Below are 26,371 nucleotides of genomic sequence, written 5' to 3'. Positions count from 1 at the left end.
GAGAGAGAGAGAGAGAGAGAGAGAATGAGATCTATGATCCTTTGTGGATCTTACCTAAATGATTTAATATTGTTGCACAGTGAACGCTATACAAATAAACATGCAGCTCGGTTAACAATAAAAAAAAGTTTTCCTTTATTTATTATTTAACATCTTTCCACAAATATACATCTGAAGTAGCCTGAGTTTATTAATTTTCAGTGCCCCATAATTAAACATCAGTTGTTTGCTTTAAGGATATATCTGTTTTGTTTTAGATTTGGTTTTTGTGGGGATTTTTATGATAATCTTCTCAGTTTCCAAGTTCTCAAAGACATTTACAAAGTAAACCCCATTAGTGTACAGGAGACAGAATATGTGACAGTTTAATCTGTTTTTAAAGGAACAGGTCTATAAATTTGTGAAGACTGAAAACCAGGAAATATTCTTGATGTGACTTGAATATTCCATCCTCTTCCACTTATCTGATTCAGGGTTACCTATCTCAGACAGATTGAGAGGCAGGGAACACTTTGAACAGGTTACTAGATTATCACAAGATTCACACGTAGAGAAAGACAACCATTGACACCTACAGCCACCAAATAACCCAACCCAGGCATGTCTTTGTGAGAAGACATTGTATCCAAAAACAAGCTACAAAAACACAGGGGGGAAAAAACACGGCATTAACAATATTTAAAACCGTCTCATACCTAAAGACACAGGAGAAAACACAGATAACAGATTATTTATATTTCCTTTGCTGAACAGCACTGTTGCGAACGTCTCAACATCTTCAGCACAGTTGCAGTTTTGCAAACAAGAACATGTAAAATTTGTCTTTTAGGAAGAACGTGGGGATAGAAGTGTTTAGTGTCAGAAAAGGAGGTGTCCCCATTACATTTATTACATCACCTGACCTATAAACATGAGCACAAAAGTCAACCACTGAAACTAATTTTTCTGTTCAGCACTGCAAATAAATAGCTTTCATTTGTTATCTTAATAAAAAGCTTTTTTTGTAAATTCAAGGATGACAACAATAATTATATTTTCGCATTAAATAAGTACACTGGTGAATTTACTATTAGACAAACATAAGTCATTTTGCTAATCATCAGTATTGTTAATTTAGTGTAACTGTGGCATAAACCTCACATTTAGGTGGTGTTTTAATAAATTTGTTAAGCATTGTATATCCTGCTCTCGGTGTCAGTTTGCATTAATTTGTTGGGAAATGCCCTCTAAAAGCGAGAAAATGCAGTAAATTATTTTATGATTTCATCTCATGAGGGTAAAAGTTTGTTTGGAGAGGATAAATTCTTCAGGGAGCTTAAAACCCCACCAGGTGACAAACAAGCTCCTACACATCCTGTAGCCTAATCCTCTTACAGAACTGGAAAAATAACCCATGGAAAAATCGTGAACTCTGCTTAAAGCGGCTATGGATAGACAAAAGTCTCCTTCAGAGAAATCACATGAAGAGTGGTAAGTCGAGCCCTTAAGTTGGCCCAGTTAAGAAACACGCAATCTCCTCAGTGTGACAATTAATCATCACTGACGTTCTGATGATTAACCAGCCAGAAAATAATTTTCCAAATATCTATACCTACGTTATTGTGTTTATTCCAACCCAGTCGCGTCACTTTATGAAACTTAAACCTCACTTTACAGCAGGCGAACACGAGTTTGGTGTGGGAACTAAGCAAATCCAAATCGGTTGGTCTGATGGAGGCAAGACGATTATCCCTCCTGTAAATATGTTTATGGTTCAGTTTACTCACGGGGAGTAAAGGGTTTATCCATACAGCTCACTTCAGGATTACAAACGGTATAAATACTGGAAGCGCTCCACTCTGTTCAGTCTGCGCCAGTTCTCGCTGTACAGTTACGCGCGGATCACGGACACCCAGACAAGTTTCATCTCGTTGTTTAAAAAGAGACTGACACGAAATCAGACAGGAAATTGTCAGCGCAGCACTCTTAGCTTTCCTGCGAAACTTTCTGGGAATAATCAGGACTATGTCTGTGGTGAGCGCAGTGCCTTTCCTGAAGCCTCTCCCCATGCGCTCTCCGGTGCCTCAGGGCCGCCGCCACACGCTGCCGGCCAGCGAGTTCCGCTCCCTCAGCCCGGAAGATGCCATCAGTGTGTTCGAGATTGAAAGAGAAGGTAAGCAGACTCTTTGAATTTACGTTACAGAGCAACGGTGCTTTTAAATACCTGCCTGAATTTCTTCAGAGGACGCGCGTATTTATGCAGATTTACGCACGCCAAGCGTCTTTTAAGAAAACTGCGGGGAGAGATTCTCAGCTAAAAACACAGATTTTATTTATGTTCTCCGACTGAATAGAAAGCTCTCTACAAACCTGAGCCATCACTGATTTTATTCACGGGCAGATTCTCTTCAGTTAACTGTCCTGTACACTTTCCTTGTGCTTAGCAGTCAGTACATTTGGGAACATCACGCTCAGCTTCTTTAACATCCTGCACAACTAATAAAACTGTCTGATTGTGGCAACCGTGACCCTTATCTTCTTCCTCCTCCTCACACAGCTTTCATCTCTGTCTCCGGTGAGTGTCCTCTCCACCTGGACGAGGTGCGTCACTTCCTTACTCTGTGTCCTGAGCTGTCTCTTGGCTGGTTCGAGGAGGGACGGCTGGTGGCTTTTATCATCGGCTCACTGTGGGACCAGGAGAGGCTTACCACGGTAAGACGGAGCGGAAGACACCTGGACAGTGATTTATCTCCGGTTGAGAGTCGAGCAAAGATTCAACACAGATTAAGAGAGGCGCTTCAAGTGCATAAAATTCAGTGGATGGTGATAAATCTTGCCGACATACGAGTTTAGTGCCAACCGAAGAGAGAACAACAATAATCATGGAAGCTGCCTGACAATTTCTTTTAAGCCTGCAGCTGTACGAGTTTTAAGTTTCCACCTAGCAGAAACAATAAAAAAAAAAATCAGATCTTAAATTTCTTCATGATGACACAGTTATGTGAATCCAACCAAGAATGAAAGACTGTGTTTGCTATAAACATTTAATATTCGAGGACTGCAGGCTGGAGTCAACATGTAGCTGATTTATTTTCAAAATATTTTAGTTTTTGAAATAACAAACTGCAGCTTTTAATCCCAAATACAATCATCATTATCATTCAAGAGTTTATTCATCATCTTTTAATTCTCATACTTTTCATTCTTTCAACTAAAAGTTATGATGATGAATCCTGCTGACGTCATTTTAACTCCAATATGAAATTATTTTTAATGAAACCAGAGTCATTTAAACTTGAGCCCTTCATTTAGCTTTAATTATTAAAGATGGTTTTTGGGGGTCTTTTAAGCTTTAAATATTTCTGTGGGTACCCAGCAGGATGTTTTACTTCTACTGACAGCTCTCCTCTTCCTCTCCAGGACGCCCTTACGCTACACAAGCCTCACGGGACCACCGTTCACATCCACGTTTTGGCCGTCCACCGGACCTTCCGCCAGCAGGGAAAAGGCTCCATCCTGATGTGGCGTTACCTGCAGTACCTCCGCTGCCTGCCCTACGTCCGCCGTGCCGTGCTCATGTGTGAGGACTTCTTGGTCCCCTTCTACCAGAAGTCAGGCTTTAAAATGCTAGGCCCCAGCAACATCACGGTGGGGCCCCTTAACTTCACAGAAATGTTCTACCCCGTGAGGGGCCACGCCTTCATGCGGCGCAACAGTGGCTGCTGAAGACACAGACTTGATGTGGATTCTCTATAGCTGTGAAAGGAGGTGAAGACCCCTGAGAAACGGGGTACAGGGGGCACGTGATGAGCGGTGCAGTGAGTGTTTGGGATCATCGCTGTCTGTGAGTGAAGCCTGTTTGGCAGGAAGTGACGTGTGAATTCTGACCCGGAGTCTGCAGAGAGCCAAAAACAGAGAGATGTCGACAGCAGCGGTTTGCAAAAGTGTCCTGAAAGCAAGTTTTGATTTGCATTTTAGTGAGTTCGTTACACAAAAACCAAAATCCCAAATCTTTATTTTGATAAACGCTGGACATTTATTGTGTCCAACAGAACTGCTGCCTTCTTTATTTCTTTTATTTTTTTTAAACAGTGAGGACACGTTTAAATAAAACTAATTCCTTTAGTAATTCTCCAATAATATGTAACAGCAGTTAAAATGACAAAGGAGGGATATCAGCAAGGCTAAATATTAACATTTAACTTATATTAAGACTTCAGTGATCCCGTGACTGACCGTTTATAAATCGGACGTGTGGCACTTTAAAAGTCTTGTAGACAGCCTCCATTTTTGCCTCGGAGTCTTAAATCAAGACAAACTCATTTTTACGCTGTTTTGTCCTAATAAAAATTTTATTTTCTAACCTCTCTGTCTTCATATGTTATTTACATTTTTAATTACTGCTGAACATGAAAGGGGGATGTTCATTTTTACATTTTTCTATTTTTCTGGGCTTGCTGAGGACCGAAGTGTCTGGAAAAACTGACATTTAAAGTTTGTTCTTGACCGAAGAAAACAGCAACCGAGGAAACATATCTGAAGCTTTCAGCCTTCAATAAATGTCAAACTCATTTTACGACAAAGGCCATATACAACCAAGTGACGACTGAAACTCCACTTTGTCAGTGTAAAGATACTTAACTACACATTTAATCTCTGTGATATCTTAAACAACCGGAACTTTCTCTTATTTAATTGTTAATCTATTACTTAGTTGTAGTTTAAATGGCTGTGGGGGAGGTCTATCAGTAGAAAAAGATGTAAAATGTATAAAAATTACAGTTTAAAAAAAAAAAAAAAGGTCCAAAAATGTACACTCTCCTTCATATTTTCCAAAGCTGTCCTGCAGGCCGGATTGGAGTCTTTGCCAGGCCAATACTGTCCCCCTGCACTAATATATAAAAATAAAAAAATCAAGTGATCTCTATAAGTCTTCCTTTTCTCCACATACATCTACAGCAGTTCATGATATGATGGGTGTATTGCTGGGGAGTAAGTGCAGTCAGGTTTGGGAAAACATGAAATCAAACTACTCACAAACGTATTGTTGACAGTGTAATGTATTTTCACATGGTTGCTTCAATACACATAATTTCACATATAACAGTACCGTGAACATCTCCTCCAATTAATTTTAGCATTCCCCTTTTGTTCCAATAAATAGGGGGGGGGGAGGTGACATTATTTGGTCCCGATGCACATGCAGCTGGCCGTAGAGCTGCTGCATACAGACATGATGGTGGAAATGGCTTGTTGTGTTTCATGTTAAACATTCAGATGCGCACACGTCAAAAGGCACAGTAAAGGTTTCCTTAACAAAAAGAAGAAGAAGAAAGAAGAGAGGTGGATGTCTTTGTTCACACTTTACCCGTCAAATGCACGAGGGCACGTCTGTATGAGTCCTGTGGCTCCAGCAATGCAAAAAACAGTGACACAAAAACTCAAAACATCTGAAGCATCCAACAAGAGACCTACTCTGGATGTTTTTGTGTTGTCTTAAACGCAGGATTATCCGTCAGTCAGTCCTATAGACTAACTCACGTAATCTGATAATCACTCAGTAACTAAACTCACATAATCCTCCACACAACAGTCAATATTGTGGTTCTAACAGTCCGGGTCAACTCAAACAAGAACCCCGAACAACAACAACACCCGTGATGGGGAATCAGTTTCACTTCAGGCTGTCGGGCCTCTGAAACATGTCGTTTCCAAATCTGCTTGTATGTGTGCAGAGAAGTTTGTCCAGGTTTGAAATCATTTCAGAACATTACCGAGTGAAAATGGAGAGGGCGACGCATTTTACGGTGCATTTCACCAACGTTTCAGTACCTGGGGCGAAACATGGAGGCGATCCCGTGAGTCTGACTGTTTCACAGAGTTGGAAATGTAGTACAAATCTTAATTTGATCTGAGAAAAGCAGCCCGTGAGATCACTGCTAAACAAATACAGTTTTCTTGTGTCCATTTTTTTTTTTCACAGATTAAATTAAAAAAACAACAACAACAACATACAGTTTAGGCACCGCTGTGTTACCAGACAAATACGATCAAATAGTGATTAAAAAGTAGAGCTCAAGTAAAAATTTGTTCGTGGCATTGGCATACGGAGAAGTGGCTGTAAAAAGATCATGCATACACGAGCTCATAAAAGCAGCATGACAACTTGCTTTGGTAGCTGAGGGTCAAAAAATGTCTCATTATTTACAAAGTTGATTACAAGCAGTATTCAAAGGTACAACGAGGCATCTCTGTAAAATGCCTCTGTTTAAGGCAACTAGGTGCTGTAGACTGAAACGTGCCTTAACTGCTGTTAGTACTTGGATCACATCATTAACTTTAGCAATACATTTCACTGCTCCGGAGACTATCGACATACCAAGTGCATATGCGCAATGGGCAAATACAAAAACAAAAAAAAAAATACAGCAGCAGACGGCGTCTGTAGTGTTAATCCAGTGTTACCGAAAACAAGGAAGCATCTGAAATGGGCTACAAGATGCTCGATGTCCCGCTGTGGTATCGTCGTCCACAGAGTTAAAGGGAAACGACTGTCAGACAGAGTCGTTCAAACCTCCTTCTTTGACTCGGCTTCTTTACTTCAACACGACTCTTCATATACACTGAAGGAGTCTCTCACTCCGTAGATCTTTTGGATCCATCAGCTCTTTGCAGTTTTAATGTCCTGAGTGCCTTTTCCTTTTTTATGTTCATCAGTTAGCAAATTAACATTGCAGGTCGTACCAGACACAGAGGACTAAAAAAGGACTGGATATGTTTTATGGAAGGAGGAAAGTCACCTGACTTTTGAGGACGAAGTGATCCAGTTCTGGTTGCATGGAGTTTGAGTAGAAAACAATAAAAAAAATAAAATAAAAAAAAGAGAGAGAGATTTAAAAGTGCCCACCCAAATGACTGATCACATCATTGCTAGTAGGCCGTCAGCACAGGCAGTTTGATAATTTAGATGTCATCTGTGGCCTCCAGACTAGTTCACCACATGTTCGATGTCGTGGTCTATGTCGTATTTTTCACAAAACTTGTTTGTGATCGGTAAGCAGGTCAGATGCTCCAGCCAGTGCAAGTTAATTCGGCGAATATAAAACCAAACGATGAGGGAAGCGAACAGTCCAACGTAGGCCAATAACGAGACGGCGATGAGGATACGTTTCCGGTACTTGTCGAATGTCCCGAAGGTGACGTAGGGCAAGAAGGCAAACGAGAGCAGGAGGCCGCTTAGGAAACCGAAGATGTGGGCGATGTTGTCGATCCACGGCAGAAGGCCGCACAGGAAGAGGAAGAGCATGATGCACGACAGTTTAGAAAAGGCTTTCCAGGGCTTCTCCAGCATCTGCCAACCCTGAAACAGCTCAACAAAGAGGCAAGCGAGGAGCCCAAACTGAGACCCCGCTGGACCCACCTGTCAGGAGAGAGAGAGAGAGAGAGAAAAAAAAAACAAGTTACACAGGAACTAAAGATTCCTGCAGCATGCACGCTGCTTCACACAGTGTGCACAGAAAACCTAAACGCCTGACGCACTGGACCAATGCATGATAAGCATCAGGTGCTTTTAGTGTGTCCTGTTAGGAGGCAAACAGGATGTCAGGGTGACTCTAACTGCTCCACTTAATTGGCACATTACACAGGCTCACAGATGGTGGTAGTAGTGGTGGTGGTGGGTGGGAGAGGGGGGACAACTCCTGGAACAACTTTCCAGGAGTTGTCAGAACTGTAAAATTTTATTTATTTTTAAAAAAATAAAAACACATTTTAATAAGATGATTTGTCGAACTGTGTTATTTGCAGAGGAAACCATTAAAGTGAACTGTGTTTGTTTAAATGTGAACCAGGTCTCTGAATTAATCAGTGATTTAACAACAGCAAATAAAGTGCAACAACCAGTTAGCTCGCTGACAGACAGACCAGGCAGACGCGCCGTTTAGGCCCAGAGGAGCAAAGATTTAACCTGATTACCGAATCCTGGCAGCAAGTACCAGGATAGTATTTTAAGTAACAATTATTTAAATCGACTCATTATGAGTGACACTAAGAGGCTTAATGCAGTGTAAACTGTAGTTACTGTAAGTAAGGTAAGGATAAAAACTCACCAGCATCTCTCATAAATTATTCTTTAAAGCAAAGCAGACAGAGGTTCAGAGAAGTTTCTAAGCGACTCTCAGTGCATCCATACTGAAGCTTTCTAACCGTAATGCAGGTTTAGTTGTGCACAGATTATCTTATGTTAAAGATCCAGTTCTGGGGAAGATGTGCAGTATGAGCCCAGGGTCACGCAGTAAAGGTGAGCAGATTAAGGTGACGTCAAAGCTTGGCCTGGTGAGAGGCAGATGGCTAATCGGCAAAGACATTAAACACCCACAAACATTTTTTAAAAAAAGAAAAAAAAGTGCACGGCAGTCCACCCACACGCTCCACACACGCAGGCTGACACGCTCCACACACGAGTCGTCGTCACTGTTAAGACCGACAACACCGGGGCTGGAACAGGAACTGAGAGGATGTCTTAGTTAACCGAAGTGAGGATGTGCCGATCTGAAGTGGGGAATGTGCTCACAGATATCCCACTTCCCTTATTTCAGGTTCAGATTAAAATCCAATTTTTTGCTCCTTTAAGAAAAACGAGCTGCTGTGAATTTTAAACTCGTACTGTTCTGGTTTCTACATTAATTTGACACAAACAGTCAGAGTCAAAGTGACTGATACAAACCCCTCATTCAGAAGTAACCTGCTCACTGCTCTCAAACTGAATCAGAAGCTTTGTGTGTTCCCGTATGACTCTCTCATAATCACCTAAATGTTTTTGTACAAATAATTTAATGAATTATATTAAGAAGTGTTCTGACAGACAGACACTCCTCTCCAATTTCTCCTTGAAAGTAACGTATATAATCTCCAGGTATCCCTTTATATTTCTCCAGAAACCACTCTTCAAATTCTTTCACTCAAATACCAAGATAAAGAAGAAAACGTCAACACGCTGACTTTTGCACTGTTTGGATTGTTTTTCCTGTTGTTTAAAGCTTTTAGGTTTCACATTCTCACAGTGTCAGGATTTAATTAATTCTAAAATGTCAAGTCTATTAAAGTCTGAGCGTGAACAGCTTTAATCTAACTGAAGGCAGGTAAATGTGTTGTAATAACTCCACAGTGAATTACTTCTATACTGTTAAGCAGCAGGACAGGAAGCACCTAAAACGGAGCCAAACAAAAGTTTAGAACTGAAACAAAAACTCAACATAATATATAAACAGTGGACATAATATTAGTCAAGCTGACTCTATTTGTTACAGTAAAAGCAATAAAAACATCGTTTTAAAAAGTTATCCGTTTTAAAGACACCAAACCCCAAAACATGAAAGTCGGGTCGAGAACTGATTTTTTAAAGCATCCAACCTGAGCAGGTGCACCTCCTGAAGTATATCAAAGCCTTTTAATGTAACTTAAACTGCTTGAAGATGTTTTCTGGCTCCTAAGAAAAAAAATGTTGTGGTTGTAAATGTGAAAGGAGGAGGAAAGTATGGTCAGCATACTTTATGTTGTATGCAGCACTTTTACATTTAGCGTACCCTGCACTGGTGGTTAGCAAAGAGACGTTTGACTGACATTATCAAATAATAAATATTCATGCTTGCTCGTCTCTCTGCAGAGCTTAATGAACTGCAACTAAAGTTGTTCCTTCACAAATCCGTAGAGCTCCTTTACTTGTGAAAACTATTAGTTCCAGCCACAGCTGCTGTTTGAGCCATTTTTGCTAAAGCCACAGGGGCTCCTTAATTCAACAGTAAAGGGATAATCCACTTAAATCGCCTCCTTAAGTGGCCTCACTGCATGTGCTTCCTCTGGTTATTCCTGGTGCGTGAAGACATGTGAGCTGGTCACTGATATTTAGAACTACAGTAATTGTCAGGTAAAAACAACTGGAGCTCGCTTATAAAATCAAGCCATCGTGCAGGTAAATGTGTTACATGTTGGTCTCTTTATACATTAAAACTGTCCCCTCTATCAGTGAGGAACTGTTTCGTGTGTGTGTGTGTGTGTGTGTGTGTGTGTGTGTGTGTGTGTGTGTGTGTGTGTGTGTCAGGATGGACCTGTTCAGAAACGTGTGGACCAGGTCTGGTCTCTGCAACAATCGTCTTTGTTTAAAAGGAAAAACATGAAATCCCATTCACTAAGTACCACAGCAGTGGCCTTTGTTAACCCGCACAATGGCATTAGGCTAATCTCTTAAAGGGGAAACTGGACTATATAGATACATTCAGAAGAAAGCAGGCTTGCTGGTAAAAAGCCCCCCCCCCCAACGTTTATTCATTTGTTGTTGGGGTTTGTTTTTGCAAAAATGACAATGACTCACTTAAAGTAGTGACCATAGTAGTGTTACTCTTTAAAAAAAGAAAAAAGAAAAAAAGAAAAAGAGTGAAACACTACTGCTTCAGGTGAGATCTGCTTTCCTCCTTGTAAATATTTACGTGTATGAAATTCAACCACATCGGCTGATTTAATCTAATATTTTCTGGTGAAGGTTTTTTTGTTGTTGTTGTTGTTTTTTTACAAACAATAATGCAGACAAGGCAGACAACAAAGGAACAGCATCAACTATTTAGAGCATTTTAAAACGACATACAGACATCAGTTAACATAGCATGTAGCTGCAGCTGATTCAGCAACTATTTTCTATCTCACACTTGATCTTGTGTGAGGATTGCCTCAACTTTCCATCAGCACATCCAGCAGTACGGTTATATGCAACAGAACTGTGAATAACAGGTCACCTTTCTTTCTTTATCCCTGCACAGTCATAACTGATTACCCTGCTGGTTGCTGTGCTGTTACCGGTCACTGAAATGTTGGGAGCGCTATGACACGTCTTTCTTGGATGCTTTACGCTTGGTTTGGTGGGGCTGCTGCTTTCGCAGTAAAGTTGTCTCATGTGCTGTTAACCCAAGTTCGGTTTCTCCAGGCACTTCCACAGTTAATACCACAAGTGTTTCCTGCACCCCTCTAAACCTCTAGACTAAGATGGTCAATTCTGCTCCAATAATCCCCAACAGGAGAAACCCTCGTCCAGTGAGTGAACTCAACTAAGCTGAGCTAAGCCACAGAGTTTAGACAGCAGGCACAGAAACTGCAATTCAAATAAGAATGTAACACAAAACTAACGAGAGCTGGAGCTCACACAGGTGACATTTAGACCTGAACTCAGATTATAGTGTAGCGAGAAATACATGAAGTGAAACAGCATGACGGTTTCTCCCTTTAGATAATTTAGGGGGTAAATGAGGAAGAAAGCACATAAGTATATACAATGTCTGATTTTACATCGCAGAAATTTGACAGTGTGAAAGTACCTGTGTGTGTCAAGTGTGAGTGCTTAATCAACAGAAGTACATCCAATCCTGTCAAAAGTCACTGCAACTCAGATATGTTGGTGTTTAGAACAAAGTGTGTGAAAAGCTGTTCTTTCTTTCTTCAGCATCGTGTCCAAGGACACACTGGCATGTGGGCTGGATCGAACCAGACCTTCTATTTAGTGGGCGATTTGCTCCTGAGCCCCAAGTGCCCCACATATACAGACTTAACAGATTAAACAAAGTTTCCTTATAGCGGATGCGACTGGAATATTCACTTACCAAGGACACTTAACTGAAGGTTTAACATAAACTTTCAGACAAATGAATTTAAAAAGCTTAAGTGCACAAAACGTCACATCCTGTGTGCCTTGAAACTTTCAGAGAAAAAAAAAAAGTGTATTAATGTGTATTTACATATATGTGACGAACTCACCTCGGCTCTGTAGGGCAGGAAGAGGGCAGAGGCGAGGTTACCAGTGATCCCACTCAACATGTAAATGATGGAGATGCGAAGCCAACCTGCCAGCTTCTCCAGGTCCCTCAGTATGGTCATCTGGAACACTACGGACACCACGCAGTGTAAAAGCCTACACACACACACACACACACACACACACACACACACACACACACACACAAAGGTTATCACTTGTAACCAAAACTCCTTTCCACCACTGCATTATCACAAATATGCATTTAGGATTTTTTTTTTTTCCCCCATTAAGCTCCTTTGGCTTGTTTGCTCGCCTGCTTTTAAAGGGTTACATCTGAGGGAAATCCCTTGTGCCTGCCTGGTATTAGTATTACAGTTCTCATGTGAGCGAACGTCTCACGAGCACTGGGTCCTCAATTAGAAATGTTTCATTAGTTTTGAATCCTCAAGGATGCTGACACAGTGAAACCGCATTAAGTAATCACTCATAGCAAATTAATGAAACAGTTCATTGACTGTGTAAAAGGCTTTGTCATGGCATATTACAGTCTCACAATATATCATCAATGCTACATTCAGCTGAAATAGCTCATTCATAGATACACGTGTCAGAAATTAAAAGATCTGTGCAACATAGCCATAAAACATGACCACAGGAAAAATAAATCTTTGTCTTAGGACGTTGCTGCAGGGGGAAGTGCGTACCCAGCATGTAGGAAGAGAGAGAGCCAGAGACGGTAGACCTGATCGGGAACGTCAGGATTAAGGAAGGGCAGCAAGCCGCACACATCATCCAGACAGTGGACCTGTGTAACAACACTGCAGTCAGAAACATACTAAAGAAAAAGACACACACACTCATCATCATGCACACACAATACCTGTGAGCAGAGGGTGGCTTCCTCGTGGAAGTAACCATGCATGAAAGTGCAATACTCTCTGGTTGCGATTTCACATCTACAAATAAATACATAAATAAATCAAATTTTATTTATTTATTTATTTTAAAACAGATGACCTCAGAGTAGCAAAGCGCTTTAGCAAACACATGTTTCGCACCTGCCCTTAGTTCCTATGCAGCAGGGCCGTCCTTTGATGTTACAGTCCATGTGTCTGTAGCCTGTGTGACTCCACTTCTTTGGATATGTACAGATCTGACAGCAGCACAGGTAAAACCAAAAAAAAAAAGAAAAGAAAAAAAAAAGAAAAAGGAAAATTAATATAAAATGTGGTTCAGATGCAAGTGAACACAGAGTAGCAACAGAAAAATGAAGAATGAACGAGGCAGCGGTGGCCCCTCACCGGCCACGTGGTGATGTCATCCTTCCACAAATGAGGCTCTGCAGAGGCAGGCTCCTCACATATTCTGTTCACAACAAGAAAAGCATCAAAGTGGTGAAACGCTGCTGAGTCTTTAATGACACACTTTAATTAAGCTTCATATCCTCACCTGGGGTCCTGGTGACAGACAGAACCGGACGACCTACTGATGTTTTCCATTTGTTCATTGTCCCATTTAATAAAGGTGGCCAGCGTCTCCTGCATGAAGTTATTATATATTTATATTATTATAAATATTTAAGACACAGTTTGTTTTCTCATTTACCAAGCACAGCAAAGAAATGAAAAACAGATTATGTTTCTTTTTTACTGCACACCCAAAATCTGCATCTAAAGGGGAAAAGCTCAAGAGCACAGCAAAGACACTGTGAATGATTAGCACGAGTGTTTAAGTGATTATATGCTTAAAGATTATAAACTCATGTGCACAGGTATGTGTACATTATCACGTACAGAGCAGCCGGAGCTGAGGGTCTGCACACATCCAGAGTTGTCATTCTGAACGCAGCAGCCAGAATCTTTCTCGAGCTCTCTGGCCTTCTCGATCAGGCTGACGATTTGTGCATCCCGACGGATGCAGGGGGAGAATTTTGCCCCCAGGTGGATGAGGTCTTCCTAAAAATTGATGGAAATGATTTTAAAGATCAAAAAAAAAAAAAATGTTGTAACACACATGCTAAACACAGATTAAGATGATAAAGAAATAAACTGGTGCCTGTCTATCTTTTAAATACACTATTTTCCCCAAAGGTATTTACTCCTGTATCCAAATGTTGATGTTGGCTCTGTTCATCTGGACGTAGCGTTTTTAGTGGGGGAGACGTTTCATCACTCATCCAAGTGACTTCTTCAGTCTCAGCTGACTGCAGGTTCCCTCAACCTTATAAACAGCAAATTTGCACAATGACTGAACGTAGCACCACTGAGGGAACAATGGGCTGTGAGGTCAGTTCCTTGATCATTAATATGCAAATTGTCATGACCATTGATCAACAACCACTGATCAAAGGCCATGAGTACCATTCACAGAAAGTTGGGAAATGGCTGCAATCACAGCATTGTAAGAAGGTGAAGATGCCCCCCTCCTCGATTCAGAGATGGTCTTTCCCTTTTTACGTAAATGGCCTCCTTGACTCAAACCTCCATAATGACATCTCTCACTTTCTCAACAAAATCCAAGGTGTTCAGGATGTGGTGTTCAGAGCTGTCTACAAGCGGGTTGAGGAGATGAAAGCCAGAAACTTTGAGATGTTATAGGTGACCGAGTTGATCATACAGACAATTAGTCTTAAAGGTAAACCCTGTTTATTTATCTTGGGTAAACCATACAGACTTTGTGTAGATTCGCCTGGGTAAAACCTGTGGTATGAGGTCCCGTCAATACCATTGTCTCATTCTAACTGCATCAGACAATCTATCACCCTCTTCCTGTAACCACTTCCTGGGTCTCGTTTCAGGGGTTTGTAAGTATTTACAAATTACATATCACGATGTCATAAGTCACTGGACACTGTGAACATCCACGGTCACCACTCCATGCATAATGGACCTTCCATGTGTATGGACATATACAGACATATATATACCTGCACATGTATACATATGTATATTTAGTGTGTACGTGTCTATAAATAGGAATAGTAGTGGTACAATAGCTATATCAAGCTATATAGTTTATGTCTTCCATATTTCCAACTATATCCATAATCACATACTGTGTATGCTACCATTGTATATAGTGTATTATCTTACTTTTTTTCATTGATTGCACTTATTTGTATTTTTGCATTTCCTTCTGATATCTGTACCTGAGCTGAGGTGACGCAATAATTTCCCCGTTGTGGGATCAATAAAGTCTTATCTTATCTTATTTTTGTCACTGAGCAGTGACAAAATTTTCCTCATGATATTCTTCCTTGCACTTATCCTTGTCTGTTGGAAGGATGATAATGTTATTGCCATTACTAAGAAAGGTCCATAAAGTCATGGATGAGCAAGTGTAGAAGAGACTGACTGTCTTAATCTCAACCCAAGTTCATAAGGGTGTGAAGGCAGACGAGTGGATACTTTTGGCAACATAGTGTATGTGCTCATGCATTCAAACATAGAAGTTCCGTTATTTTTCTTAATAAATTACTAAAACCGGTCAGCTCAGCCTCCATTTAAACAATTTACTCTCACAACTGAAACGATCAATTTTAAATGCAGAAAATAAATTGACATTTTTAGGCTTGTAACTTAATAAATGCAGTAAATCATCACTGATAAAACATGAAGTGAGAAAATAAAGTAAATGCACTGGAGGAGGGCAGAAGTGTCCCACCTGAAAACACAGCAAACCTAAACTTCACACCAAATGTGAGTTCCCTTAAGCTGTGCTAGTATTATACATTCTGGCTGTGTTCATTTTACCATATCGACCATTTTTGGGAGCTGTTCCCTTAGGTTTTGCACATCTAGACAAACATCCAAAGCCGTTCTAAGCACATTAATAATACAGCTAAACTTACAGAGCTTGGACCAATCCAGAAGTTCTGTTGTTGGACATACTTAACACTCTCATAAATGCCTTTGTTCTTCAGCACCTACAGAGGGCAGCAGAGCATCACAGTTTACAAATGGGTCTGATCAAGGACTTGTGAGTATTAGCTTGCACAGTAATACACTGTTTATTAAACACATCTCTTTCTGTGAGTTTTAGGACACAAATACAGCTACTAAAAAGTTGGTAATACAGGGAGTGCAGAATTATTAGGCAAGTTGTATTTTTGAGGAATAATTTTATTATTGAACAACAACCATGTTCTCAATGAACCCAAAAAACTCATTAATATCAAAGCTGAATGTTTTTGGAAGTAGTTTTTAGTTTGTTTTTAGTTTTAGCTATTTTAGGGGGATATCTGTGTGTGCAGGTGACTATTACTGTGCATAATTATTAGGCAACTTAACAAAAAACAAATATATACCCATTTCAATTATTTATTTTTACCAGTGAAACCAATATAACATCTCCACATTCACAAATATACATTTCTGACATTCAAAAACAAAACAAAAACAAATCAGCGACCAATATAGCCACCTTTCTTTGCAAGGACACTCAAAAGCCTGCCATCCATGGATTCTGTCAGTGTTTTGATCTGTTCACCATCAACATTGCGTGCAGCAGCAACCACAGCCTCCCAGACACTGTTCAGAGAGGTGTACTGTTTTCCCTCCTTGTAAATCTCACATTTGATGATGGACCACAGGTTCTCAATGGGGTTCAGATCAGGTGAACAAGGAGGCCATGTCATTAGTTTTTCTTCTTTTATACCCTTTCTTGCCAGCCACGCTGTGGAGTACTTGGACGCGTGTGATGGAGCATTGTCCTGCATGAAAATCATGTTTTTCTTGAAGGATGCAGACTTCTTCCTGTACCACTGCTTGAAGAAGGTGTCTTCCAGAAACTGGCAGTAGGACTGGGAGTTGAGCTTGACTCCATCCTCAACCCGAAAAGGCCCCACAAGCTCATCTTTGATGATACCAGCCCAAACCAGTACTCCACCTCCACCTTGCTGGCGTCTGAGTCGGACTGGAGCTCTCTGCCCTTTACCAATCCAGCCACGGGCCCATCCATCTGGCCCATCAAGACTCACTCTCATTTCATCAGTCCATAAAACCTTAGAAAAACAGTCTTGAGATATTTCTTGGCCCAGTCTTGACGTTTCAGCTTGTGTGTCTTGTTCAGTGGTGGTCGTCTTTCAGCCTTTCTTACCTTGGCCATGTCTCTGAGTATTGCACACCTTGTGCTTTTGGGCACTCCAGTGATGTTGCAGCTCTGAAATATGGCCAAACTGGTGGCAAGTGGCATCTTGGCAGCTGCACGCTTGACTTTTCTCAGTTCATGGGCAGTTATTTTGCGCCTTGGTTTTTCCACACGCTTCTTGCGACCCTGTTGACTATTTTGAATGAAACGCTTGATTGTTCGATGATCACGCTTCAGAAGCTTTGCAATTTTGAGACTGCTGCATCCCTCTGCAAGATATCTCACTATTTTTGACTTTTCTGAGCCTGTCAAGTCCTTCTTTTGACCCATTTTGCCAAAGGAAAGGACGTTGCCTAATAATTATGCACACCTGATATAGGGTGTTGATGTCATTAGACCACACCCCTTCTCATTACAGAGATGCACATCACCTAATATGCTTAATTGGTAGTAGGCTTTCGAGCCTATACAGCTTGGAGTAAGACAACATGCATGAAGAGGATGATGTGGACAAAATACTCATTTGCCTAATAATTCTGCACTCCCTGTATATTTACATTGAGTGTTCAAGAGCAAAAAAAGGAATTCTAATTTCAATACTGAGTTACACTACGAAATGTTAACCTTCAATTTTCACACTGATATGAAACCTGTCATGTCAAAAAGTATATTTTCTATTTTTAAATATTGCTCCAAATTAATCTGTGAGATATATACTTACCAGCTCAGTTGTCGAATGTTGTGCAAACCCAACAGGGGCAAACCCATACGTGCAGCAGGCCAGCAATGTGATAACGATGTGGACAAATGTAATCCAGTAGGTAAAGTAGGGTCTGAAATCATGCACACCACAAAACAGTGCTGTGAATCGAGTAACAGCTAAAACAAAGACTAACCAATAAATACTTTCAGCACTTTGTCAGCGTAATTAATTATCTCTCTCTGAATTGTGTTATGTTGATTTAAATCAAGCAAATAATTCGCTTGTATATATGCACAGTGCTCATTCCCAACCTGTGGCTGTGGAAGTCGTCCAGCTGCTTCTGGACGTTGCTGCTAATGCTTCGTCGATACTGTCGGTTTAGCCATTTCCCCACAACTCCCAAACCATACTGACGTTTTTGCTTGTCAAACGCAAAGTGCTTCACTTGGGAGGCAATGCGACGTCCGCGACGTGGTTGAGCCATTTCGTGGAATAGTGTTGGCGTTTTAGGAGCCTGTGATAAATCCTTACTGGGACTGAGAGGAAGACAGGTATGCAAGACAGAGAAAGAATTAGGGTTAAAAAGGAAAAAAAACAAAACACAATGTGTGCAATTCAGAGACTTTGGTTGAGTATTTATATTTACTCACAGGCTGGAAGGTTGCTCGCAGGGAGCAAAAGAGGCAGACAAGGGGGGCGACTCAAAGACATCATCGGCCATGGAATATAACTCATCACGGACATCACCCTGTACAGAGGTAATGCAGGACACAGAGGACAAAAAGAGAGGGCAGTAATTAACGTGTAGTCACATGTTATGTGTTGCTGTATGGGACACACAAACAGCGAGGAAGACAGGAGGACAAACAAAGAAAAATACAGTCACGGAAAAAAATGGAGGTTGAGAGAAGAAGCACGTAAACAATGACAATCGAATGAAAACATAGAATTTTGTCAAACAGAGTAAAAGCAAGGAAAGAAACTACTGCAAAGATCCGGGTGCCAAACGGGTGGCTGCGAGAGCTGCTGCTGACCTTACTGAAGAAGAGCGACTCGGATGCATCTGCAGAATCCACAGTGTCCTCGTCCATCCAGCTGGGCCTGACAAAGCTCTTCCTGGGGAAACTGCGACCAGCCTGTGGGCCTGCCAAGCTGCTGCGACCCTGAACAAACAAACACGCCACATGACATGCGGTTCCTCAAGTGCATAAAAAAGGAGAGATCTTAATGATCCTAATAATGATAAAAACAATAAATGCTGGCATTTACTGTCATTTTATTCACAGGGATGGCTAAAAAGCATGCAAACACAGAGGAAACATTAAAGGCCGGGATTCGAACCAGTGCTCTTGCGACTCTGCTTTTCATTTCCACCCACCCTCAACAGGTTGGACGCAGCTCTGATGCTCATGCGCGCGACGGACTCTCGCTTTCGTTTGGGGAAGCGACTGTACCCGGAGCGCTGGCTGGTGAAGGAGATGAGTGAAGCGACGCCTGGTGTGACCGGACCCCCTTGAGCTGTTTGAGGTGTTCTTGGAGAGCGGCTGTCCAACTCATCCTGGCAGCGGAAGGCTCGCCCTCGTGCCAGGGGGTCCACAATCTAGCAGAAAGAGAGATTAGGGTCAGCCTGATAAAAAAATACTTCACCGTGACAGTCACGTGAACTTGAACTGGTAAGCATCTTTACATATTCCTACTGTGCCGAGGCTGAAGAAGAAGCACTCTGTGGGTGAGCATGACAGGATCATATTTATAACTTACAAACTTCACAGTGCTGACACTGGGAGAGAGAGAACTGCTTTATGTGTTTGTGTAAACGTACATATATGTAGCAAAGAGGGAATGATGGTAGGTGTGTGTAGATGAGGACAGAGAACAAAAAGATGAACAAAATATTGGATGAGTGGAGCAGAACTGTCTGGCACAGACTGAAAGAGAGACATGATTCGTCTGCAGCACAGATGGTCCACGTCTGTAACTATGCAGCACTTTAATACAGTGTCTTCTTGAGAAATCTCTCCACTTTATCAAGTGAAAAAATGCAGGTGGAGAACAAAGAAAAAAAGTTGAGCTTCTTGGCAGTTTAGAAATGGAAAGTCTCAGTAGCTACACATGGAGCCTGCTGTGTGTCATTCTGTTTAGTTTCCTTCAGAACAAAAAGTTTTTCTTTTCTTACAAAAGTATCAGAATATTAAACAGAAAGTGCATCATGTTTCCTGGATGATGTTCTCCACTCAAGTTAAAATTACCGATAAGGTAGACATTTAAATAAAACTGTAGCATCCTAACAGTAGGATAACACACTAAGTAACGCTGTCTTTGTATGACGGTATTATACCCTGGGCATCCTGTGGGCAGCTGGTGAATCCAGGCTCTGGTCGATGCTGGTGGCCGTCTCGGGCTCTCTGTACTGGGGCTTCAGCTTGCCATAGCGCTGGCTGCAGTGGCGCAGGCTCTTCCGGTGCCAGACCTGCTGATTAGTCTCACAGTCTTCGCCCACACCGAACCACTGGGCTGTACTCCTGGAGGGACAGAAAGATTGTTCAGCTAAAAGAAGATATTCACAAAAATGACCTGAAATGTTTAGCATATACCTATTCTTAAAAAGCTACATAAACAAGAAATGAAACGAAACATCCGAGTCTTGTTTTTCACCTTATGTGAAGAGACTAGATACTACCACAAAAGAAAAAAATAAACAGTTACATTTTGACACCAAATTACACAATGCAGCTTTGTTCAAGCTGATGTAGCTTGGATAACTTTCATATAAGGGAAGTCAAAAGTCACGTATTGTGCACTCTTAAAGACATTAGTGCACTTTATTACCAAACATTCAATGTCTTGACGCTTGCTGCACGCTCAATGACTGGACTCTTAGGACATGTAGTTGATAAATGGGAGTAATTAAATGACTGCAATTAGGATTAGGATTATGAAGAGGAGATTTCTGGATGAATGAATTGTGTGTGCTTGATAGTTTTAGGTGAATGAACTGCAGGGAACAACACCCAGACTTCTTTGAAATACACTTTAGGGGAGAATGCTTACATACATTTGATTTTTTTCTGTCTCCCAAAGCTACTTATGCCTCCACTGTAGGTGGAGTCACACTTGACCTCTGAGACAAAAACAACAGCAGAAGCAGCAGCAGAGCTTACTTTCGGATGCTTTGTGAGAGCGATGTTTGTCTGCTAAACTTCTCCCGTCTTTCTCTTGCTGAAAATTCTCCATCTCTATGTCCATCGACGCTCTCTGACACAGAACCGGTCGCTTGAGCACTTGGGTTTTTTTTCAGTGATTGTCGTGGTGGCTGACCAGAAGAAAGGAAGGGAAGAAAATGTTGTCATCAGAAATCTTTGCTGCTATAAAATATATAAGCTATAAAAACTAAGTAATATTGCCTGTGCAGGGGGAAAGCCTGTCAAACGATCAGGTTGCAAGTACCTTCATAATTAGGCCATGCTCAATCTCCTTCCAGAGGAGTGAGGACAAATGCCCTCTTTTACACCAGTGGCTCTTAAATGTTATTCAGTTCAATGCTCCAAAAATGTTTTTGCCCCACGTGACAATTTTTAACATCAACAATTTAAAAATCCCCCCCCCCCCCCCCAAAAAAAAAAACACACTTTCTGAAACAAAGCCTTGTTGAGCAGGCTCCAATGGTAACATTGACTCCAATGACAAAAACATATAAGACTTCCTCTGTAATCATTTTTTCTTAAGATCTAGTTGTTATTACTCTACTTAACTAAAATGCTTTTCATATGTAGTTTTTGTTTTCAGTTTTAGTTCAGAATAATAACACTGCCTCACACATCCTGATTAAGTATTAACTATGGCACATGATGCAGCAAATCAGTACCAAATTTAGGATGATCTAAAATTGTCTTTGTAATGGAAAAGCTAGTAGCATAAATACCTGCAGTGCAAAGCCACAGCACAAATTTACATGTTTATTACACTGCTTGCCTTTTAGAACAGTTTAAATGTGACATGCTCAGTTGAACTCTGAGCACCAACTAATTTGTGTAGCTAAAATGCCTTTGTTTGTGTTGCTAGCATGAGGCCCGCCGTTACAAATATATGGGCTACACAAACTGCCAGATAGTTGTGCCAACAGCCTGCTTGTGAGAGCAAGTGGCAATTACAGAGGCATCAAGGAACACTGTGCTGCTTTAATGTGTTGTAAACTCTTAAAAGTAAAGTACTGCCCATCATCGTTTATTTTCTTCTACTGTGCATCCTGAGTCAAATGATTATTACAAACCATTTATGAAGTAGTCCATCAGCCCATTAATCCATCCATTAATTTTCATAATCGCACAGTGAGTGAAACCGAAAATTGATCTGAACCTCCATGTGAGCTACCCACAAAATATCCAGACATGTTTTTTGGACCATGTTTATGAAGCAGATTGAGAGGAATGTGCTCTTTACTAACACAAAATGAATAAAAAGCCTTTCTTTGAAGAAATTTGTTCAGTAACAATCACAACACTCGGGCTTTTTTTTGCTCTGTTTTAATTCTGTGTTCATTGAGCTGATCTTTGCTTATCTCCGTTTAAATGAAGAACTTTGTGCTATACGCAGGAGTGAGTGATTCACAATGAGTTATTTTACAGGTCACTTTTTAGATTTCGCTACATTACATGTGATGTGAGAGAGTATGGAGCTTGACAGGCCACTAGTAGTAGTAGCAAAAGAAAACAAAAGCTAAATAATGGTAGAGTAGAGAAGACATTTGTAAATATTTTCACACATTTTTCTGGGGAGAAAAAACAAGTTATTTTAAAATTATATAATTGAGAGAAAAAAAAAACCTTTTAAACCCTTTGACAACATAAAGAGTATATCAGTATTATGTTTGCCAGTCTGTGCTAATAAGAAAATCACCACACTTTGTGGGTAGTTTGCAGTATTGTAGACCATGTTAACCTAGTGCAGGACAGACTGTAGTGTCCGTGATCAACGTCAGCTCAGATGTAGTAGTCATCAATTTGGATTTCAGCCAGTAACGCTCTTCAGTATCACTTAGCAAATTACACTTTTACTTCGGTTTTTTAGTGGCTAGCCACCGGAAGGCATCCATGATAGTTCATTTAGCATGTACTAATATCTTGTAGAATTCATTGTGTTAAATCCACAGAGAGCAGCAAACTTCTGAGACAACAGAAGCACAGACCTGCTCATGAGTCCGTCTATATTTTCAGAGTTAGGGTCCATGTCAACCCTACGTGTTATGTGACAACACATTTAAATAACTGTTGCATGATACCAAGCAGTGAAGGACAGGGTCAGGTAAAAAAAAAAAAAACCACAACCAGCCTACCTGGGACATCACTGCTTCTGGTGGAGGGATGGCTATTACAAGGCTGGGTGGCTTCTTGCTCTTTAAACGACTATCTGTTCGGCCCTGGTACGGAGGAGGCTCCTCCCCTTCGTGTGATGCCATCCTGTCAGAGTGCTGGAGCTGAAAAAATCATGACAAAACAAAGTTTGTATTATTATTTGATAATCTGCATATATGCATGTCTACGGTGAGTCTCCATACATCAAACCTCCAGTAGGTGCAGAGATTTACTGGCAGGTTAAAACATAAATGGAAATACAGTGTAAGACAAACACGTTGAGGTCCGGACTCTGGGAGAGGCTAATCCATGACTGATACTGCTCCACTGCTTTTGTCTGTCCAGGTCTGCTTTTACTGCATTGGCAGTGTGTTTGGGATCATTGTCATGTTGAAAAATGAAGGTGTTCATAATTCCATCAATTTTGACAACATCCACAACACCACTGGCTGAAATGTAGCCACAAACCATGCCAGAGTATCCTCCATGTTTTACAGATAGCTGCAGACATTAATGGTTAGCCTCTCTCCTTACCTCCTCAGCATATTCATTTTTTATGTTTGAATTATTCATAGGTCAGTGTTAAGTAGTGCAATTAAAAAAACAAACCCAGGATGCTCCAAAAATAGTACAAGACTGGACTGACAATGAATGTAAAAGCAGCCAAAGTCCACAGAAAATCTCTGAAAACTTCAAGAAAGTCTGGGGAACACTTCAAAAATAAAAAATAAAATAAAAATAATTAGACAGTCAGACTCCTTGGAAGTAAAATATAAAATAATGAGGTGTGGCACAGTACTGTAGGCTTCAGTATTACTGTTCATAAATATAGTGATTAATGCTTACTTACAAAATGTTGTACTGAAATATATCGAAAGAATATTGAATGCTCTAGCAGAGTCTTTATTTAAACTGGATTTATGAGCATGCATAATATTTATTTATTTATTTATTTATTTATTTATTTATTTATTTATTTATTTATTTCCCTCCCAGGTAAGGTCAAGAAGAAAAAGAAAGAGGAATGACACATAAAGAAAGAGAATAAAAATGTCATATTTAGAAAATGAAATGCTTTTGTTTGCATTTATATCAGGTCTCTGCTGTGGCAGTGGACCTAATGCCTTCCTTCCTACAGCCAACAATAACCGAAAAAAGGAAACCATTACAGTCTATCCAAACAATCAGCCTCTAACAGCAACTGGCTCCCTTCCAGTTCCATCTGCTACTAAAAGGGGAAAAAAAAAACACTGCCAACTTTCTTTGCTTTTGCTTTCCTTGCTTTTTGATTCAAGGCAATTTCTTAAGTGATTCTTTAAGGCTTTGCACAGAAATTGTGCTGTATTAAGAAGAGAAACCTTCTCTTACATCAAAGTGTTCAGGTCACTGACTTATGCTTATGTAATTTTAAAGGATGAGGAAAACAGGGCAGAATGATACATCTCCTGAGTGTTTCAATTACATGTATTTAGCCAAAACATCAAATAAAGCAATATATTTGTTTAAGTTTATAGTTATAAATATTCATTTTATTAGTAAAATCTCTTTGTAAGAAGGTGATACATGTGATACTATATCTTTTCTGGAAATATACAACATCATGAATGAGTTATTTATCAAAAACAACTGAATGCGAAAAAAGAAATGGAAATACAGCACTAGTGAAAAGTTTGGACAATTAAATACCTAAATATTTTAACTAAGTGATGCAAAAATGATGTAATTATGAGACCACAGGCAGCCCTGCTCATTGATTTTTAAACAGTGTCCATAGAGAGTTAGAGGGATAGCTCCACCACACAAGAAAATCTGTCATACTGTGACTCTGCTCAATAAGGAGACTCTAAAAGAATTAAAGATCTTTGACTTCGAATGAAAAAGCAGCTGATAAACAATGATGTCACATAACGGTGATCAATAGTCCCCGTTAATCATGATACATTCGAGGTGGTGAGTAATTGCTATTGTTTTCTCAGCTTATTTTATTGATTGAATGTAATAATGGTGATCTAATAGCTTAAGCTTCTCCTACTAATGCATGCATTAAAGAATAAAACAAATACCTGTATTTATATTTTTATAATGCAATTGCAATTTTGTCACAGTTGTAAGAGCAGCACACACAGCTAAATAATTAGAAACTTGATATTTTTCAAATCAATGCACTTTAGTTAATTTTCAAGTTCTAAAATGTCAATCTCAGTTTTATATGTAAAAACAAACAAAACAAACTACAATTAACACTTTTTTACAATTTAAATAATGTGAATTAAGACTAAGCAATAGCAATATAAAGTTTTCAATCATGCAGTGCTGTTTCTGCCAGTCTCAAAGTGAATCATTTCTGATTTCTGACTTTAGTTCAGACAAAAACAAACAAACGTGAAAGTCACTTTGAGCTGCCGCTTCAACCATTTACACTACTTACAGTTTCTGTTAATGTAAGCTGTGGAGATTATGTGCTTATATCAATAAAGCTCCACACCACACTGTAGAAAAATACTCAAAGGACCAACAGGATGACTCCTTTTAATATCACTTTGTCTCACTGTCAGTGTTTACTAACAACAAATCGTATTTATTGAATTGCATTGCGCGGATGACACAAATGACATATCCTCAACTTCGTTAGCCAAGTTGATGGAACGGAGCTGGTGAAATAGGACTCATTATTGTCTACACAGGGACTGAATTATACCGTCAAACTTACTTATCTTTGTCTCCCTGTCTTTACAAATCTCAGTTAATGGTGTAGCAAGCAGCCAGTCTATTCCTGGAGCTCAGAGTGTTTCACATAGCATTACACAGTGCATTTCCAGAGAAATTCAAGGCATTGCAGACATAAAACACCACACTGAACATAATGTCATTTTGCTTGGCTTGGCCAAAACATCCATTATGTCATTATGGTGTTCAGAGCCCTGAATGCTGTCCTGGAGTTGTGGTTTATAAAATCAATGCGAGTCCCTGAGTGTCTGGGACAGGAACGGCTGCAACATGAAAACCTGACACCAGCTCGGCCTAGTTTCCACTACAGAGCTGAGGAATGGCTGCGCAGGGCTAACCATAGTGTAGGCAACACTTACTCTGTCCACATACAAACAAAAAACACCATTTCTAAAATACCTTTATGTTATTACGAGTGTACATTTCAACACGGATCTCAATTAGGTGTGCTAAATATTTGAAGCTTAGACAGAATGCCTGGTTCAGCCCTCCAGAGACAGAGAGGAGGTTACTGGCAATCCAGCCTCTGGTTCAGTAGAGTAGTGGGCAGGGGCTGGAAATCACTCAGATAATGAAAAAGCTAGGAATTTAGCTAATGGATGGAGTACTCGGGTCTAACCAAGTCTATCAATGTATGCAGGCAGTTGTTAGGGTCCATACTAGAAAACATATGGGTACAGATTGTAGAAGGATAACAGCGACATATAAAGAATAGAAACACAA

The 26,371-nt window shown here is 40.3% G+C and overlaps 2 protein-coding genes across 2 annotated transcripts in view; one reads left to right on the top strand and one right to left on the bottom strand.

Moving 5' to 3' along the window:
- The first annotated feature begins 19 nt into the window (after nucleotides 1-19).
- Nucleotides 20-4,342, top strand: aanat1 (arylalkylamine N-acetyltransferase 1). The gene is made up of 3 exons (XM_005934483.3): nucleotides 20-2,152; nucleotides 2,537-2,691; nucleotides 3,400-4,342. The coding sequence occupies exons 1-3, from the start codon at nucleotides 2,005-2,007 to the stop codon at nucleotides 3,703-3,705; spliced, it is 609 nt and encodes a 202-aa protein (XP_005934545.1). The 5' UTR covers nucleotides 20-2,004; the 3' UTR covers nucleotides 3,706-4,342.
- A 679-nt stretch (nucleotides 4,343-5,021) lies between these two features.
- The window catches only part of LOC102309548 (inactive rhomboid protein 2), a 36,269-nt gene continuing 14,919 nt past the window's right edge, over nucleotides 5,022-26,371 (bottom strand). The window contains exons 2-18 of the mRNA XM_042225744.1: nucleotides 22,903-23,043; nucleotides 20,732-20,883; nucleotides 19,909-20,092; nucleotides 18,949-19,170; nucleotides 18,605-18,733; nucleotides 18,221-18,318; nucleotides 17,882-18,106; nucleotides 17,589-17,700; nucleotides 15,630-15,704; nucleotides 13,573-13,734; nucleotides 13,229-13,317; nucleotides 13,081-13,144; nucleotides 12,838-12,932; nucleotides 12,660-12,735; nucleotides 12,484-12,584; nucleotides 11,779-11,932; nucleotides 5,022-7,399 (exon numbers count right to left, since the gene is read on the bottom strand). Coding sequence (XP_042081678.1) covers nucleotides 6,968-7,399; nucleotides 11,779-11,932; nucleotides 12,484-12,584; nucleotides 12,660-12,735; nucleotides 12,838-12,932; nucleotides 13,081-13,144; nucleotides 13,229-13,317; nucleotides 13,573-13,734; nucleotides 15,630-15,704; nucleotides 17,589-17,700; nucleotides 17,882-18,106; nucleotides 18,221-18,318; nucleotides 18,605-18,733; nucleotides 18,949-19,170; nucleotides 19,909-20,092; nucleotides 20,732-20,883; nucleotides 22,903-23,025 — 2,493 coding nt within the window. The 5' untranslated portion in view covers nucleotides 23,026-23,043 and the 3' untranslated portion in view covers nucleotides 5,022-6,967. The remainder of the gene's footprint in view (nucleotides 7,400-11,778; nucleotides 11,933-12,483; nucleotides 12,585-12,659; nucleotides 12,736-12,837; nucleotides 12,933-13,080; nucleotides 13,145-13,228; nucleotides 13,318-13,572; nucleotides 13,735-15,629; nucleotides 15,705-17,588; nucleotides 17,701-17,881; nucleotides 18,107-18,220; nucleotides 18,319-18,604; nucleotides 18,734-18,948; nucleotides 19,171-19,908; nucleotides 20,093-20,731; nucleotides 20,884-22,902; nucleotides 23,044-26,371) is intronic.

This window comes from Haplochromis burtoni, unplaced genomic scaffold (genome assembly GCF_018398535.1).
Source record: "Haplochromis burtoni strain Fernald_Lab_line unplaced genomic scaffold, NCSU_Asbu1 Contig_181, whole genome shotgun sequence".
NCBI lineage: Eukaryota > Metazoa > Chordata > Actinopteri > Cichliformes > Cichlidae > Haplochromis > Haplochromis burtoni.
Note: the sequence above shows the minus strand (reverse complement) of the source record. Positions and strands in the feature narration are given on the sequence as shown.